We start from the raw sequence: 17,477 nt of genomic DNA, 5'->3' as shown, positions 1-17,477 counted from the left end.
GTGATTTTCCCGCTTCATTATTAGCTCATCTGATTTTAGAGAACTGATGGAATGTACTAAATGAGAATAACAATCTAATATGCCTTATCTTCTTGGGTTATGTGAGATTTCCCAGAATTAGAAGTAGTCGGAAACGGAATTATTTATTTCATCTTTGAAATATAAAATCATGCAAAGTCATCTACTGGAACGAAATTATTTCAAACAATACTGACACATGTATATTCAATTTTATGCATGGCAAAGCACGTGTATTTTTTTTAACGACTCGCACTAGATAGTGTAAAGTTCATATTGATAAAACAGAAAAAATTACAAAATTACAACCAATAGGAGGTCGTAAACAGGAAAACGAAGAAAAAAAGAACAACCCCACGCACCGACAGCACCAATACACATATTCCGGAGAAGACTAGCATTGAACCGACCATCGTTAAGCGTGACCGGTCGCTGCTAGGCCAACGAAGGAAATACAATTAAGGTCACTCAAAACCTAACCCTAACAACCGACACCAAACCCCCACTCTAGCCACCTATTTGGGATTCGGGGAGAGAGGGTGAAAGAGAAGAATGTAACCGTTCTCCCCACTAAATCCTTCGATGTGACCAACTTGCATAAGCTAAGGCGTCGACACAAGAGGACTTGCATATAGATAGCGTGTAACTGCATGATTAATTGAGGCCCTTATTATTACCACAAAATCCAGATGCCTGAATTAATATTGGGAACTTGCAAAACCGTTTGTCCTTAAGAGGGAACAGCATGTGCAAGAGACACCTGCTCTGGAGACAATGGAAGTTGGGGCAAAAAGGCAAGAGACTGCAACTAGGAGGGATCCTAAACGATCCGAATCTGTCTAACCTCGAATGATTTGGCACTAAACAACCATCATCAAATCCAAATGGGTTCTGCCTTGATTTTGGATAAAAATTGCAACTTGCCGCACTCTATACCGTCTCTCTCTATCTCAAGGGAACGATCAGATCAGATTTTCAGATGCCCTGATTGATCTCCATGCCTACGTGTATTGTCAAACGGTGTCGGATTATACAACTCCAAGAGCTGAGCAGAACAAGATTGCTTGGGATACAAATTTTGTCAACATTGCATAAGCACTTACGCGTTACAGCTTTAATCCCTGAGGCCTTGCCCAAACTTTTCTCAGCAAGGAGATCATTGCGCCAGTTTATGGCTAATAAACTAAGGGATTGTGTGAGGTATGTGTTCACCAAAGTTGATACGGCCCAGATTACATTACACTAAACCCCCCCTGCTAATCTAGCCAAAGTGAGCTGTTAATGGAGTAACTTTTGTACTTTTAATCCATCAGCCAGGGGTGACCACACACAATTAAAACATATAGAAAAGGAATCACCAGTGTCACCACAGGAGCATGGAAAAGGAATCTTGCAGTCATCACCAGGCTAATTGCTGTTTAATAATGTCATTAACATAAGCTATTGCCATGAGTCTCATACTAAGTCATAACTTTCTTTTTCTTTTTCTTTTTCCTTTTTTTTTCTCAACCCAAAGCTTTGCTGATGCACACAAGTTGTCACCAAAATATTTTTCGGCCGTCCGATGTCAAAGGGACGGCTAGCTGGGGCCTTGATGCTGCAAAAAGGCATGTCGCCACTGAGCACTAGTAGTTTGGGGGTAGCTGTCCATGCTGGCCACAGGGGAGGCCACCCGGCAGGGCATGGCCCACACCATCTCAGGGTTAATGCAGCCATTTTCCCCTAACTGTCAGTGTCTTAATCTCCTTTTTTGCTTGCCCAATTGCCGTGCTCCAACCACATTTTTTTAGGTCTTCTCTGAACCTAACAGTACACTCTCAAGTTGCATGCACACAGGGTCAGCATTAGGGGCTCTGCCAGTACTGCTTGATTGGGGTGCCACCATGGTTTGCTCATGTGGTGGTTGGTTTTTATCAACACTGATCACTGATCTGTACTAATACTAGCTCTCTGCTCTGAAGTCTTGATCATGTGTTTGTTGCTGAGGTTAAGCTGAGTTGCGGGTTTGCAACCATATCAGAAGAAGGAACAACTTGCATGTAATTCCACATGAGAGCAAAGTGGCTCTTTTTAAGGTGACAGTAGGTTCATATTCATACTAGAGAAATTTTATGGTTTTTGACAAAGCATTTTGAGTTATCTAAATTTTACACTAAAAAATTTTTGATACCTTAAGATACTTACTACCTCCGTTTCAGGTTATAAGACCTTTTAGTATTGTCCACATTCATATAGATGTTGCCTAGACTTATTAACATCTATATGAATATGGGCAATGCTAAAAAGTTTTATAACCTGAAACGGAGGATGTAGTATCTAAAGGTACCAAATTTTATCATAGAAAATATGACACCTCCTGATACCTTTTTAAGAATGAGAAAATTACCCTAAGTTCTAGCTACAAGAAGTCGTGCTAGGAAGAAACCTCTAATATCATCCTGTAGGTTTTCTAGATAATTATAAAATTATGTGCCTTAGTTTGGCCTCTGTCGTTAGTCGATCACACAACCACTTCCATTACGTAGCTCGTCATGTTACAAGTTAGAAATGCGGTTGATCTCACCCTGAAGCAACCTCCAAACCTTAAAATTAATGTGATAGTACTACTAATTTTATTAAGTTATCTTAAATCCGATTCAGATAATCATATTAGTGGGAGTGCTTTAGTGCTTTCAGGAAAATGTTATTCGTACTTGGGTTTGTCTGGTCCTTTTCTAAAGTTCAAAGCTTTTAGGTTTTAGCAAGGAGAAAAGAGAGTGAGTCTGCAAAAACTATCATTATTGGAGACTGATGTAAGAAAAACCGGTGAATGCCTGCTCTTTGCTCCGGTGCTCCCGTCATTTCGATCTGCTTTTACAACGTCTCTGTAATCAGCAAATCACAAATTAACTAACCAAGAAATCAGTTTCCAACTAAACAGTAGCGTATGTGTTGTCTACCTCATTATCTAAAAGATATATTTCTATTGTCTACTTTCTTTCTGTTCTTTTGTTGCTGTTGTTGAGATAATGATATATTGCTTGCTTCCATTGCATCACGCCGGCATCTGCTACTCTTGCTGCCATATCGGTCTCAGCATCACTGTTTCGCAACTGGCACGAAATGATACATATAATGCAGCGTTATCACACGACACGTAATCTCCAGTTCTACATCATCCAATCAGATCAGATAGATAATCATCGCAAAAGGCATGTAGCCCAGTGGTTACAGTGACATGAGTAGCGCTCCAAGATTTTAAGTTTAAATCTTTATAGGAACGAATTTCATATCAAGTTGTTTGTGTAAAATCAAAGTGTTTATGATTCTTATTCTGTGATGAACAATTGGCATCTGTAATTATTGGTTTTGATATTTGGAGATTATTGGCGAAGTGGTTTTGGAGATGATTGGATTTGCAGGTGTTAAATAGGTGCTGCTAGAGATTTGGGTCCGGTCAGACCGGACATGGGTTGTTGGTCAGACCGATGTGTATCGAGCGGTTAGACCGGCCGACTCTGTGTCGGTTTCGGTTTCGGGTTTTTTGTTTGGATATCCGTGGATGTTTCATGTTTATGGCTTCTAGATGGATACTATACGTATGTAATACTATTGTTTGCTGACAATGAGCTAAGTTGGAGATAGCTTGGTCTCGGAATATGGTTTCTTTGTTTGATTCATGTGTAGGTGACTTGATGCCTCGGGAGAGTAGTGCCGGTAATGGATCGGGAGTCGACTTGGAGATAAGGCAATGTCCGGACGGACAGATATCATGCGGGATACTTAGGCTAGAGTTCAATGCACGTGGTTGGTGAAGATTCCATGCCATATGATGGAGATATTGTGTGCGTACGAGATGCGGAGTCGAATTTGGAAGGAGTCCAAATTTGGTATGTTTGGAGTTTGTAAAATTTGTTTCTTGTACGGGAAGATTTCCTAGGTAGATTAGGACTTCCTGTATGAGTTTGGTTCATGGCTTTAGACTATCTACCTCATGTATAAATAGAGAGGGAGCGTGAGGCATCCCCATATCGCTTTTGAGAGCATTGAGTTGATAGTTGAGTTAGGGTTTCGAGTTTAGTCGAGATTTTCGTGAGGAGTGCTGTTGTTGCACTTTGTAAACACAGAGAGAAGTAATAAAGTTGTCATCTACATCAAGAGTTCTTCGATTTGTGTTTGCTCGGGTTCGGCAGTCTAACCGGCGAGACACCAGCGGTCAGACCGGTGGATCACGGGTGGTCAGACCGGCGGCGGTTTCAGGCGACGGCAGTTGATCTCGGCAGTTTGACCGGAGGATCAAGCCCGGTCAGACCGACGGCTTCCAGGCGGTCAGACCAGCGCGTCTACTTCGGTCGGACTGTGTTTCGTCGAAATTTAGGGTAACTTTTAATTCCGCTAAAAGTTTTGGTTTTTGGGTATACCAACCATTCACCTCCCTCTGGTTGGCTTAGCTATTTCTATTCGATCATACAGTTTGATGGCATATATCCTGTTAGATGTAAAGTCCGAGTAAAAATACCCTTCACCAAAAAAAATAAGAAAAAAGATAATCATCGCCACTACCACCAAAACAAACAATGAGTGTCTCCACAAATAATCATCGCTACTGTCACCAAAACAAACTATGAGTGGCTCCACAAAATTATAGTTGATCGAGGCCGGTGCTCATCCAGGATAAGACGAGGAGAGGGACAATTCGATCGTGTCGCCGCCTCTCCGGTCGACGAATAGTATCGATTTGATCGATTCTAGCAAGGGGCAAATTAACAGAGAAGATATACCCTAATCGATGGCTCATGGCTGCGATCGCAAGGCCCTGTGCCATGATGCAGCCAACGAGCCAAAGTGGCATGTGTTCTACCATAAGTGCAGGAGATAGCTTTGGATCCATGTACTCTCTACAATATCTCGTGGAGCTAGGGAGCCCAAACAGGGACAGGGCAACCAGCTTGGATGGAGGATGGTGGAGCTAAGCGTACGTGCGTGCAGACGTATATATCATGACCCAGATGGCTCCACCTCACCAGCGTCTACCGATCGGACCCAAGGTCCAATTTTGGTTTTTCCTTTTCCTTTTCCTTTTCCTTTGCGATTTTGCGCAGGAAATGAGACTCTGTGTAATAATGTTAGTGGGGGCATTTTAACTGTACAGGTAATAGAGTCTTTTAGTAAGAAAGCCCATGTTTACAGTGACGAAGTTTTATAGTGTTTGAGGGTACACATGAACCCCCAAATTCCTAATTTCTCACTTAAAAAGACTAAAATATACAGTGTTGCACTGAAAATTTCTAGATTCTCAATGGTAGCGCACCCTCTTATTTTGATGCTAGCTTCGCCCCTGTATGTTTGGTACCCTAAAAAACCAAGGGAAGAGCCAAGAAATTCTCGTGTGTAGGGATGAGCTAATAAATAGAAGAGTGAATATTTTTAAAATTAAATAGTATTTTTATTTTAATTAATGCCTTAGCTGTTTTATGCATGTCTTCACCCCTAACTATGCCTTGACTTGCCTAAGTGGTGGTGGGTGTAGTGTGCCACCAAGCGAAGAGCCGGCTTGGAGAAAAATAAAGGTTTTCTTCTCCTAGCGTCTGTGTTGTTCGCTGCTGGGGGGAGTTTGGAACTAAACTCTCCGCACGAAAAACAGAGTAATTCATTAGTACGTGATTAATTAAGTATTAGTTATTTTTTTTAAAAAAATGGATCAATATGATTTTTGTAAGCAACTTTCACATAGAAACTTTTTGTAAAAAACACACCGTTTAGTAGTTTGAAAAGAGTGCGCGTGGAAAAAGAGAGGTGTGAGTTGGGAAAGGGGATTCTCAACACACCCTTAGTAGCAGATTGAATACGTCCTTACACATCTCAAAGAGACTCATCTAAACCAGGTCGAATGATACAAGCCAGACTTGACTTGACCCTTTGTAGGAAACCAAACGCATCTTACTGTGAGGGGGGTGGCTAAGACTTTTTTTTTTTTTGTGTGCATGAACTTGTTAAAGACACGCATGCTGGCACCCTTTGTCGTTCCACATCAGATGAGTACTTGGTTTAAGTATCATTGTATAAAACCATGTAAAGCACATATAGATAATTATAGATATATTCTTAAAAGTGACATAAATGTTGGTGTGGTCATGCCTAGTCTCGCACGTACACCAGATATGTATGTGCACATGCACACTCTTGTCCTTTGTGCTTTTCACAGATAACAGCTATGGTCCAGGAAAACAACCTGTCAAGGTTTAATTTTGCCAGGCATCTTCCTTGCAACCCCACAATAGTTAACCTCAGGGGAATTAAGTTAGGGTGATACAAAATGCAATTATGCCACCTAATTATGTTTCGTCCCTTCTTAAAAGCTTGGATTAAACTTAAGCTCCGACAATTTTTTGGCATTTTTTTTGACTTGCCATGCTGGAAGCTTGGGATATCTAGCTAGCTTAGCCCTTGAATTTGTACTAGCGCAATGCAGGTTGGCCTCACTTCAATGCTTGTGACCACCGTTTTATATCTATTGCCGATTTATTTCTCTTTGTTTTTTTTAATTTTGCAAAATTAATTTATCTGGTCGTATCTAGTTGCACGTACGTACACTAGTACACAATTTTTCTTTCTTGTGCACATGCACTAGGACTGTACTTTTGCGCTTTCACGGATAATTAAACTATAACTAACTGAAGAAGCAAACAGATACAAGTACAAACGAGCCTGGAAAACAACCTGTGACGAGGGCTTTGTGTTGGGTTATTGCCTAGGATCTTGCTAACATCTCCAGAATAATTAACCACAAAAAAGATCCATAAACAAATCGCCAGAGGCCCTCAATGATGCCGCTTAATCATGCATGTGTGGTCCTGAACCCAATTCTGGAGATTTATGCCTTTGCAGCTATGCTGTCTCTGCATCATGTAGTACATGGAGAGAGAGAGAGAGTGTGTGTGAGAGAGATTGATTGATTAATTACCTACTCAGCAAGTTTAATAGTATAGCCAACTACTAACTCCAAATCATCTATAACTATACTAATGTAATAGCCAATTCATATAATAGTTGTTTACTATACTGTGTAATACCTAGTCCCATCTATCATACACACATTACATGTTGGAGTCCATGCTGCAGCTAGCTACAGATTTATAGCGTGCTACTCTTCTCTCTTTTCTTTTATCTCTTTAAAATATATTTATAGCGCTATTGTACCTAGTCTAAGCATGTAGTAGTAGCATTGATGCTTCTAGTCGATGCGATGATGACTTTTTTTTGGTTGGTTGCAAATGTGCCATGTTGCCTGTGCACACTTGTGCATCAGGGTTAATCAGGTTGTCGATCTGCGTCTCCCTTTGCCTTGTGTGAGATTGTGGCGTTGCTCGCAGCGTGTCCCCTGTGCAGCAAGGCAAGACAAATTATGAGGTCATTTGATTAACTTCCCAGTTGATGTGGCGATGATGTGGAGTGATTAATTTGTACATCGACATCCACGTTATTTGTCGGCCTGGCCGCTGATTAATGCCATCATCAGCACGTCACCAGGTCGGGGTAAAGCGAGAAATCTCAGCAGCCACATGGATATAATATAAGTACGCCCATATATATGTCACTGTTACGTGTGTACCATGTGAATTTATGAGTACCATCTGTTGAACATAAAACAGATGAAACGCAATGCTATTTTCAATTGTGCGATTGATTTAATATGGAGGTCGATATAATCTATGGTCAATTAATTTATCTAGTTAACGAGAAGAGTCCCGCTCTTTTTTTTACCTCATGAACGTAGAAAGACATTATTGTCAAAGAAATTTCTAGAGAAAGAATAAAAAAATATTTCGCCAATCACAATATCTGACGGCCTAAAGTTTTCGGAATAGAAATTGGACAGTCCATGTTTAGTAGATGACGTGCCTTATTATTTTATTTAAGGAAAATTAGTTTTTTCACTACTTTAGATATGGCAGCTCCCCTCCATTTGTGTATAGATAAATAAGCTCAGGTGAAAAAAATTCCTATTCAAATTAAGATATTATTATTGTAGACGGTGGGATATGTAGTCCCGTTGATCTCTCTCTTCATCTTATTTTCTCTTGTCATTCTTCAACTGTGCGCCATGCAAAGGCCGGCCAAATGTGTAAACAGTATCTATATTCCCTTCGAAAATTTTACATACGGATTTAAGCGTATTGATTAGTTAAGTATTAACTTAAAAAAACTTTAAAAAGATAATACAATTTTATAAATTAAACAACTTGATTATAAAAACAATTTTTTTTAAAAAAAATTACTCATTGTTTAGTAATTTAGAAACATACACGTACGTAAGAGACGTGAAAGTAGAAGTTGAAAAAGTGCAACGCTGAACATCACCCCCACGGCTAGGGCAGGGCCAGGGGCCAGAGAGCCAGGCAGCCAGCCACCACGTTACGTACGGCTCGTCTGCATTTCCGCAAAACGCCGACGATGTGTCGATCGATCGCTGCATTGCCGGTGGTCCTAAAAATCCCAACCCTGCTGCCCTGCATCCCATGCCATATGCCAACCCGCACGCACAATGATTCCGATCGATCCATCCATCCACAGCGCGCGACGCGTACGTACTTCTCCTGATCTGCACGATCGATCGAGCTGATGAGCAACAGCCAGCCCAGCCGCGTACTGCAACAACTACTATACTATCCCTCTCGATCGCACGTTTCACCGGGAGCTGGAAGGTGAGTGCGATCGAGCGTCGCAACAAGGGAAACGGCCGAATCGATCGATCGATCGATTGGTTGATTATTAGCGTGTGGTGATGGCGCATGCATGTCAGCATGTGTGTGGCTGGCTGTGGTTGGCTGGCTTTCTCAGCTCGTCGTAACCGGAGGGATAGGTTGCAGCTGCTAGTTGCTGCCTGTCCTCCCTGTCGACTGTCGATCGATCTGGGCGTCCTATAGCGGACGGAGCGTGCGTGCGCATTTGTTGGCCGCATGCCCTGTCCGCCGGCTGTCGATAGATCATCCAAATGATCCTAGTAAGTTAACACCGGTGGTGTTCTTTTCTCTTTTAACATGAAGATTAAGTTTTTTATAAAAAACGAGATGTTATTAACGTATGATTGATTGAGTTTTAATTAGAGTAAATTGCATCGGCAATACAATAACTTGTCAGGTGGGTGCAATCTAGTGTATGAACTTGTAAAATGCTCGTTTTGGTACATGAATTTATCTTGTGCGTGCGAAATAAGGTCAAAAGGACATTACATGACTAATTTTGTTGATTTATGTGCTGATTAGGATGCTACGTAAACACACACACACACACATATATATATAGTGATTGCAGAGAAAGATATTAAAAACCGAACAATGATACAAGGGTTAGAAACATACGAAATTCAAAATAAAGTAGAGAACAAATTTATAAATATAGCATGTTTTATGCATACTCACTATACGTATGCACGCCATATCCTAATTAACATCACCTAGGTGGAATTAACCTTGGCAAGCCATGTTGAACCTAGTTCACACGGATTAGATAAGTTTGTGTACCAAAACGAGCATTTTACAAGTTCATATACTAAATTGCACCCACTTAATAAGTTTGTGTACCACCAATACAATTTACTCTTTTAATTATTACAAACTTAAAAAATAGATTAATATGATATTTTAGAGCAACTTTCATATAGAAAGTTTCGCACGAAATGCAAGAGTATCAGAATCACATTATAAGTGATTCTGATACTCTTGCATTTCTATTATTAATGTTTTACAATTAAATCTCCTCCTTAATACGAAACGGTAAAAAATTCATACAGTTCGAACAACTACTACAAGAAGAAGGGTGGAGAGCAGATTCAAACAAGAGAGAAGCTGCTAATACATATATATATATATATATATATATATATATATATATATATATATATATATATATATATATATATATATATATATATATATATATATATATATAATAGTCCACACAGTAAATGTACTCCAATTGTTTTACTAATTACAAAATTTAACTTTTTCCTTCTATGATATGTCATTAAGTGTCACAAGCAATCTAGAGGCACGGTCCTCTGCAGGTATTACGCATGCGAATTCCTCAGGGTTAATGGGAAATAAAGGGTTAACGCAGAGGATGTAAATCTCTCGACTCAACGTATAAGTGCATTGGAGAAATGCACATTTAGAACCTACTAATATATATATTGTGGTTCTTTCATGCATGCAGCTGCCTAGAATAGAATATCAAACAAGCTTTGACGATACATGCATTACAAATGTGCAGCGCGATCTCTGTCACTTCATCCACCGTGAGTGCTGTCATATCAAAGGATAGTTCTTCGACCCAGAGAGCATCCTGGCTACAAGATAAGAATACAAGAATCTTGGGAGTGGAACAACGCGGTGCCATAATATAATTAGATAGTGTATTCGAAGTGACAATGTTATAAATATTGTAACATTTTGACGACACTTTTCACTTATGCAATATATGTATATTTGTTAATATCAAATGTTTTTTAGTTACTAATATTTTTTATGCATCAATTAATTAATTATTTGGAAAATTATTTATCACAAATTATTATTGTAGCATTTTTTTAAAAAAATTTTGTACCTATTTTCGCAGGCAGATCAATCACATTTTTTCTGGCGCACTGAATCTATTTTCCTAGGCGGCACCTCTAGCTCCAGTTCGCCTACGATAATGGTCTTACTAGGCGGACCGCCGGCCTGCCTGCGAAGATTGTGAGGTATAGGCGGAGCCAGCGTCCGCCTGGGAAGACCCATTTCCCCCGCCTGGGAAAAATACTTTTTCTAGTAGTGCATAGAGAGAGTCATCCACCATTCAAGGGGCAAAAGATAAACCATACTAGCATGATAGCAATATAGGATCTCACAAGATTGTTTTGCTGAGGTGTATATATATTCTGGTGAAAAATTTTCCTCTAGGACATGACACATCCTTTGAAGCAACATTGGGGGCCAGGGGTGGATGAGCCTGCCCCCATGCATGCTAGTGATGAGCAACAACAAGTTAAAGGATCATAGGGTGGCTAGAAAAGGCTGCCCATGCTGACCTGTTCTTGTTTATAGTGGTTGCTGACCCAACAACATTTCGAGCTCGAGGTCTCATCACCAAATCATCATGCCGCGGCCGGGGCATATATACCCCTCCTACACACACGCGAAGACCTAACAAAGGGGATCTTTCAGGTAAAAAGAAGATGAAATAATAATATCCGCGGTGCATTTGATTCCCTCCTGGATTTTCCATGCTTCTTTGTTCCTCTCTCTCTCTTTCTCTCTCCCTCTTGGGTCTCTTCAGGATGCAATTTTTCTCAAGCCAAGTGGATAACAATCATAGGCCTGCTTCTCGATCGCGCATTAAAGAAAGGGAGATATATATAGTGCATGGTGATGGCCTCTTTTGCTATTTGTACCATGAAAACTATGATGTGCACTATTGTCATAAGAGATGCTGATTTCAGTGAACACAAATATATACATTTTCAACCAATGAGATGCTTGGAAAGAAAAATATTGTCAACTCAAAGTTTAAAATTTAACCACTAAAGTGACTACAAGATAATCTTTTGTCTATACCTTAATTTTTGCTAAACACTTGGAAATTCCTATATTTTAGAATGGAGCGAGTATACTTGCAAAATCATTTTGTCAAGTGGTTTTACGGTCCTTAAGAACACACCATAAGGTACAATTATTTTTAGTATTATTTTTTTACCTTATTAACACTACAAAATATGGTGCCTTTGAATCACAAAAGTCTTGTTTGTTAATATATAATTTTTCATGAACAATTTGTTCGCACAAATAATATACTCTATAAAAGAGGAAATTGGGGTGGCCAATAGTTCTAACTAGGGGTGAAAACGACTCATATATGAATGAACAGTAGTTCTACGGTCTACCACATTTGTTTTCATATATACCGGAATCATAAACAAATACAGAAACCTAGACTATAATAATGGAAACGAAACGAATATCATTGAATATAGATACGAAGCGAATACAATGTCGATTATCGTTGATATATGAGTTCCCTGCATCAGCATGTTCAGCAAAATTATTGAGGAAATGTGCATGAAGTAAATTGCACTCCATCCATTCACCTTACTCCTTACATAAGTATATAAACTGTGCAGTTCCTATTTATTTTTAATAATTAAGCTTACAACTACATGCCTCACCCAAAAAAAAAACGGAGAGAGAGAAAAGATTACAACTACATGGAAGCCTGGAAGGTACACTTGGCCTTGACACTGTAATTGAAAAGGAGAAACAAGAAGAAGAGACAAGCAAAGAAACCTGCATTCTCAGGCCTTGGGCAAGCAATGCAAGCAAGACACCCAAGAAGAAGAAGTACAAAAAACCTAGTAGTAATGGCTACTGGTTGCGACGCTAATGCCGCTCGGTGGTGACGCCTCTGGCCAGCGGCCACAGCTTGCTGAGCATCCGCTTCGGCCTCGCCGCCGGGATGGCGCAGAACGCCCTGAACCGCAGCGATGCGCTGCGCGCCAGCCCGGCCTGCTGCCTGCGCGCGAACTCCTCGTCGTCGCCGCCGCCGCCGTCGTGGTCGTCGTCCTCCTCCAGCTTCATCCGCAGCGTGGCGATCTTGGACGCCGCGCGCCGCAGGCCCTCCACGCTCCAGTCGTCCCCGGGGGACGCGCCTGCGGCGAGCGCGCGCAGCCGCTGCTCGTCCACGCGGTCCGCCGCGTCGTCCTCCTGATCCGACCCGGACGACTTGGACTGCAGCAGCGCCCTGATGCTGCCCGGCAGCTCGGCCGCGGCGTGCGCGCCGCCCGCCATCGCCGCCGCCCGCGCGTGCTCGAAGAAGAGCACCTGCACCACCACCCGCAGCGGGAGGAGCTCGTTCTGCGCCGCGTGCGCGCACGCCTTGTCCGACAGCTTCCTGCAGTTGATCACCCTGCACAGCCGCTTCCTCGCGCTCTTGCTCATCTCCGAGTGCACCTGTCACCCAAAAACAAAAACAAAAACAAAAGTTAACCACAAATTCAAATCCAAAACCAGAACAAGATTGATATCAAGTTAAATATTAGTAGAATTTTGTAATGTTTGTGGTATTCAAATATATTCTCACCTTGAGGTAAGTGTCGACGACTTTGTAGAGGCCGTCGTGCTCGGGGCGGGCGGTGTCCGGGACGGCCTCGGCCATGGCGAGCAACTTGTCGAGCGGCATGTTGGGGTCCCTGGCAACCTCGATCAAGAAGCCGTCGACCAGCCTGCCCACCCTGACGAGCGCGTCGGGCGACACGGGCGCGGCCGACGACGACCGCCGCGCGGCGCCGTCGAACCCGACGCTCTCGGCCGACCGCGAGCGCCGGTGCCCGCCGGAACGCGCCGGGCTGTCGTCGTCGTCGTCGGGGCTCACTGCCAGCGCCACCGGCGGCGGCGGCGCGGCGGCGTGGCGCAGGGCGAACTCGTCGAGGATGGCCGCCACGGCGTCCACGTCGTACAGCGTCTCGGACACGCACGACAGCGACGGGATCAGGAGATCGCCGACGGTGGCCTCCTCGAGCTGCCACGCCACCCTCCGCACCAGCTCCGCCCTGGACGTGGCGGACGCGCTGAGGATGTTCGCCGCCTTGAGGAGCTTGAGGAGGAAGCTGCAGGAGACGGCGTCCCTCTCCGCCGGGATCAGGCTCACGATCTTCTCGAGGAGGAGGCGGTGCCTCGTGGCGATCTGCTTGACGCTGGCATTGCCGCCGTCGCCGCCATTGCCGACCCCGTCGAACGGCTGGTCGGCGCCGACGACGATCCCGTCCTTGGCGACGTTGGGCAGCCACCGGCGCGCGTACGCCTTGAGCGCGTCGCCGACGGTCTTCTCGTGGACGGCGCCGGTGGCCTTGACGGCCACCATGATGCGCCAGAACAGGTCAACCCCGAGCTCGGCGACGTCGTGCGCCCACCACGGCGACGCCGACGAGGAGTGCGCCGGGAGGGCGGCGGGGCTCGCGATGAGCGCCGCGACGGCGTCCACGCACCGGGAGGTGAGGCCGATGTCCTCGCAGAGCGGCGCGCAGTGGCGCGTCGAGTTGAGCACGGCGAGCGCGTCCTTCCATCGCCGGAGGAGGCAGGAGGCGAGGAACGCGTCGAGCTTGGCGGCGAGGTTGCCGCGGTCGGCGGCCTCCGACATGCCGAGGTGCGCCGCGGCGCAGCGGAGCGGGACGAGGTTCCGCGCGCTCACCGTGACGGTGATGCCGTAGCAGAACTTGGCGCACGCGTCGAACGCCTCGACGCCGCCCGGGAACCCCGGGAGCTCGATCACGTCGCCGCCATTGCCGCCGCATCCGGACTCGGCGCACAGCGCTTGCAGAAGCAGGCATTTCGACAGCAGAGGAAACTGTCAAAAACAAATTCCAAACAAACATCATCAACAAATCCTTCGATATCAAAACAATCCAAACATGCAACCAAATCCAAAATTCCCCTAAAATTCACGATCTAATTATCACAAAAGTTGCAGAAAAGATCCGTTCTAGAACCACAGCGAAACAAAAAACAACAACAATCTTTCATGTCCCATTACCTTGTGAAGCTGATACAAGCAGTCACCCACCAAGATTTGCAGGTCAGTGGCGACCTCTGTGCAGACAGACCTGTGAACATCACAACAAACACCCACAAAAATCAGGCAACCACGATTCAATCACCTCAGACGACAGGCAAGAATCCCAGGAACTGAAAGTCTGAAACCATGCCAAGATTGATTGATTGATTGATTCCACAAATCAGGATTTCTCAAGAAAAAAACACCTCACGGATTCGTTGGAGAAGAAGGTGTCAGGCCGGGTGCCAAGTTTCATAAACTTCATCTTGGGCGAGCGAGCGAGCGAGAGTCGCAGGGCTTCTCTCACTTGCTAAAACGGGAGGGTCTGAAAGTTTCACTGGGAGGTTGGTTATAACCACTGGCTTGGCTGGCTGGCTAGGCCCCTGACTTTCTGTGAGCCCTTGGAAATGGTTTCTTGGTGGCTCTACTTATATCATGATGCCCAAGTGGTTGGGGAGGAGAGAGAGAGAGAGAGAAGCAAGGGCCAAACAAGGAAGATGCAAAAAAGAAAAAAAATCTTTTTTTTTGGATAATGGAAGTATTCAAAATGTTTTTTCCGATTACGTGTACGACATGCAACACCACACTCACATCCGTGAAAAGCGTCCACTAACACATGCTCGGAGAGATAGAGATCAGCGGCAACTCCCTAGCCTTGCTAACAATGTTTTTTTTTTTTGAAAGGCCAAGAATTTCACTAATTTAGTACACTAACATGAGGTGTTTTTTTTTCTGGGATTCAAGGGCGAGGGAGTGGGAATTTGCAATTCAAACTATTCATATACCAGACTGTCATTGATGAACTCTGATGAGTGCTAGCAAGGGTATTGATTAGGATTTGGGACTTGAATTGGAAGGGGACATGTGAAACAGGGACCAGAGTGGCATGCAAAAGTCAGGATGGAGGGGCTCAGAAATGAGTAGGATCTTGCAGGTTTTTGCTGGGGATCAGATGAGCATGATGGGCTCCTAGATACAGGACTCGGTTGGATCACTAGTTAAATGTTCTCTTCTAATGCAGGCCAAAGTTACTTTCACATCGATCAGTTTAATTCTATTCTGAATCGAGAAAAAAACATCTTGCATTCTAAGAAGGCCCTGATAATTTTCTTTTGGAAATATCATTGTCATACAGTGGTCAATAACTGAATTTACCATTTTTTTTAATAATGGATTTTCATTAATCTGGCCTCTATATCCACGAAGGATATACACAGCCAAAAGGATACAATAGTACTTAGACTCACGTCTCAACAAGGAAAAGAACACAACCAAAATAGAAAAGAAAACCAAACGACTTCAGCACATCCTGCTTTTCTGCTTCCATATTCTCCTAAAACAGCTAGATTTGACGAGTGAAAGTCTACTAGTCGCTGTCGCCCCTAGTGCACCGTTGATGAAAACCTCCATTTGTGTCATCTTCATCAGTTTCAGGTGAGCTGACGTCACACGCCGCTTATAAGCCCACTCTCAACCACCATCATTCGTCGTATAGTCGGAACTAGCCAACTAGACACGAACCGACGGGATCGGCTTCCACTTTACCGGATTCCTAAGGATCTACTATCCAAAGTGCTCAGACCGCCACCGTCTTGAGCCACCGCAACCCCTAGAGCCGCCGCCGTCCTGGGCCACCGTAGCCCCTAGGGTTGCCGGCGCCGACGAGAGCCACCACCGCCCCTAGGGCCACCAACGCCAACGGAAGCTGCCGCCGTCCTCCGCCGCAGCCTCTAGGGCCACCGGCACCGACGGGAGCCACCGCCGTCCTGGGCTGCCGCAACCCCTAGTGCCGCCGGCGCCGACGGAAACCGCCATCGTCTTCCGTCGCAGTCCCTAGGGCTGCCGGTGCCGATGAGAGCCACCGCAGCCCCTAGGGCCACCAACGCCAACGGGAGACGCCGTCGTCCTCCGACGGGAAACTGAATTTACCATTATAATCTTAATTAAGTCATCAAGTGTATGCAAAAAGTGGGGTTAGCAGTTTGTTCACAAGGAATTTATGTCCAACATTAAATTGATTGATTGATTGTGTTAATTACTCAGATAACCTATAGCTAGATTAATTAGCTACGTTTGCGTTTGGTCGTGTTTTCATTAGCAGCTACGGTTAGGCGCGACATAGGTAGGTTAGCTACTTAGCGTTTGTTAAATCAAATGGAGTGGATGTGGAGCACCTCTGGATAAATTTTTCTATCCAATTCTTGTCACCACTTAATTAAAGACGCAGCAATTAGTAAATTAAATGGTGGGTCTGAACTCCAGTCGAAAGGAAAAAGGTCGCACTGTCTGCGACCATAAAAGTTCTACTTTAATTAAGAGAAATGTATATTTTTCCCTTTTTTTTCCCATATGGAAGTTTAAATGAAAATAACATGTGAACATCTGCACTTGATATCAGGTTTATTTCATTATCTAAGAAAATATTGTGTTTATACTAAGATAGATCGCCTTTTCATAGGAGTGAAATTGTATGGTTTTGTTGTTTGGTTGGTTAGACGAGTCCAAAGTACTAGTAATTTCTATACCGCCCTTGGAAATGACTAGTACTACCAAATATGAAGATTTGGAATGCAGGTTGTTTCGAAAAAAGAATTAAAATGCAGGTTAGAAGTTTGGTTATATTGTATATACAATTAGTCATGGCTCAAGCTAATTATTGAGGCTGCCCGTTTATTTCCATAACCATTGTATCGGATCAAGCGCCTGCCCGCCACTTGTGATTTTTCCTCTTTCTGAATTTCTGACATAGAGGCAGCAAGATTCTTCCGTTTCAGGAAAATTCAGAGCTCGCACTCCCATAACTAACGAAATGTCCATGTTAAAAACTGCTCCATGGCTTGAGCTCTACTACTAGTCCGAGGGTTTGACCTAGCTGTTCAAAGGTTCAGAAACGCATG

General features: G+C 43.8%; 1 protein-coding gene across 1 annotated transcript; it reads right to left on the bottom strand.

Annotated features, from left to right (window-relative positions):
* Positions 1-12,136: 12,136 nt before the first annotated feature.
* Positions 12,137-14,984, bottom strand: LOC4329851 (BTB/POZ domain-containing protein At1g67900). The gene is made up of 4 exons (XM_015768157.3): positions 14,787-14,984; positions 14,560-14,629; positions 13,111-14,373; positions 12,137-12,980 (listed from the first exon to the last, which is right to left on the bottom strand). Exons 1-4 carry the CDS (start codon positions 14,843-14,845, stop codon positions 12,411-12,413), a joined length of 1,962 nt encoding a protein of 653 aa, XP_015623643.1. The 5' UTR covers positions 14,846-14,984; the 3' UTR covers positions 12,137-12,410.
* Positions 14,985-17,477: the final 2,493 nt, after the last annotated feature.

The sequence above is a fragment of the Oryza sativa genome, chromosome 2, assembly GCF_034140825.1.
Source record: "Oryza sativa Japonica Group chromosome 2, ASM3414082v1".
NCBI lineage: Eukaryota > Viridiplantae > Streptophyta > Magnoliopsida > Poales > Poaceae > Oryza > Oryza sativa.
The sequence above is the reverse complement of the archived record's forward strand: the minus strand, read 5'-3'. Positions and strand labels throughout refer to the sequence as shown.

Bases quoted from the DNA above. Each gene is read 5' to 3' on its own strand.
- LOC4329851 (XM_015768157.3), bottom strand. From the start codon at position 14,845: ATGAAGTTTATGAAACTTGGCACCCGGCCTGACACCTTCTTCTCCAAC. The intron at 14,630-14,786 runs GTGTTTTTTTCT...TGATGTTCACAG, and splicing joins TTCTCCAACGAATCCGTGAG to GTCTGTCTGCACAGAGGTCG. The intron at 14,374-14,559 runs GTAATGGGACAT...TGTTTTTGACAG, and splicing joins GCTTGTATCAGCTTCACAAG to TTTCCTCTGCTGTCGAAATG.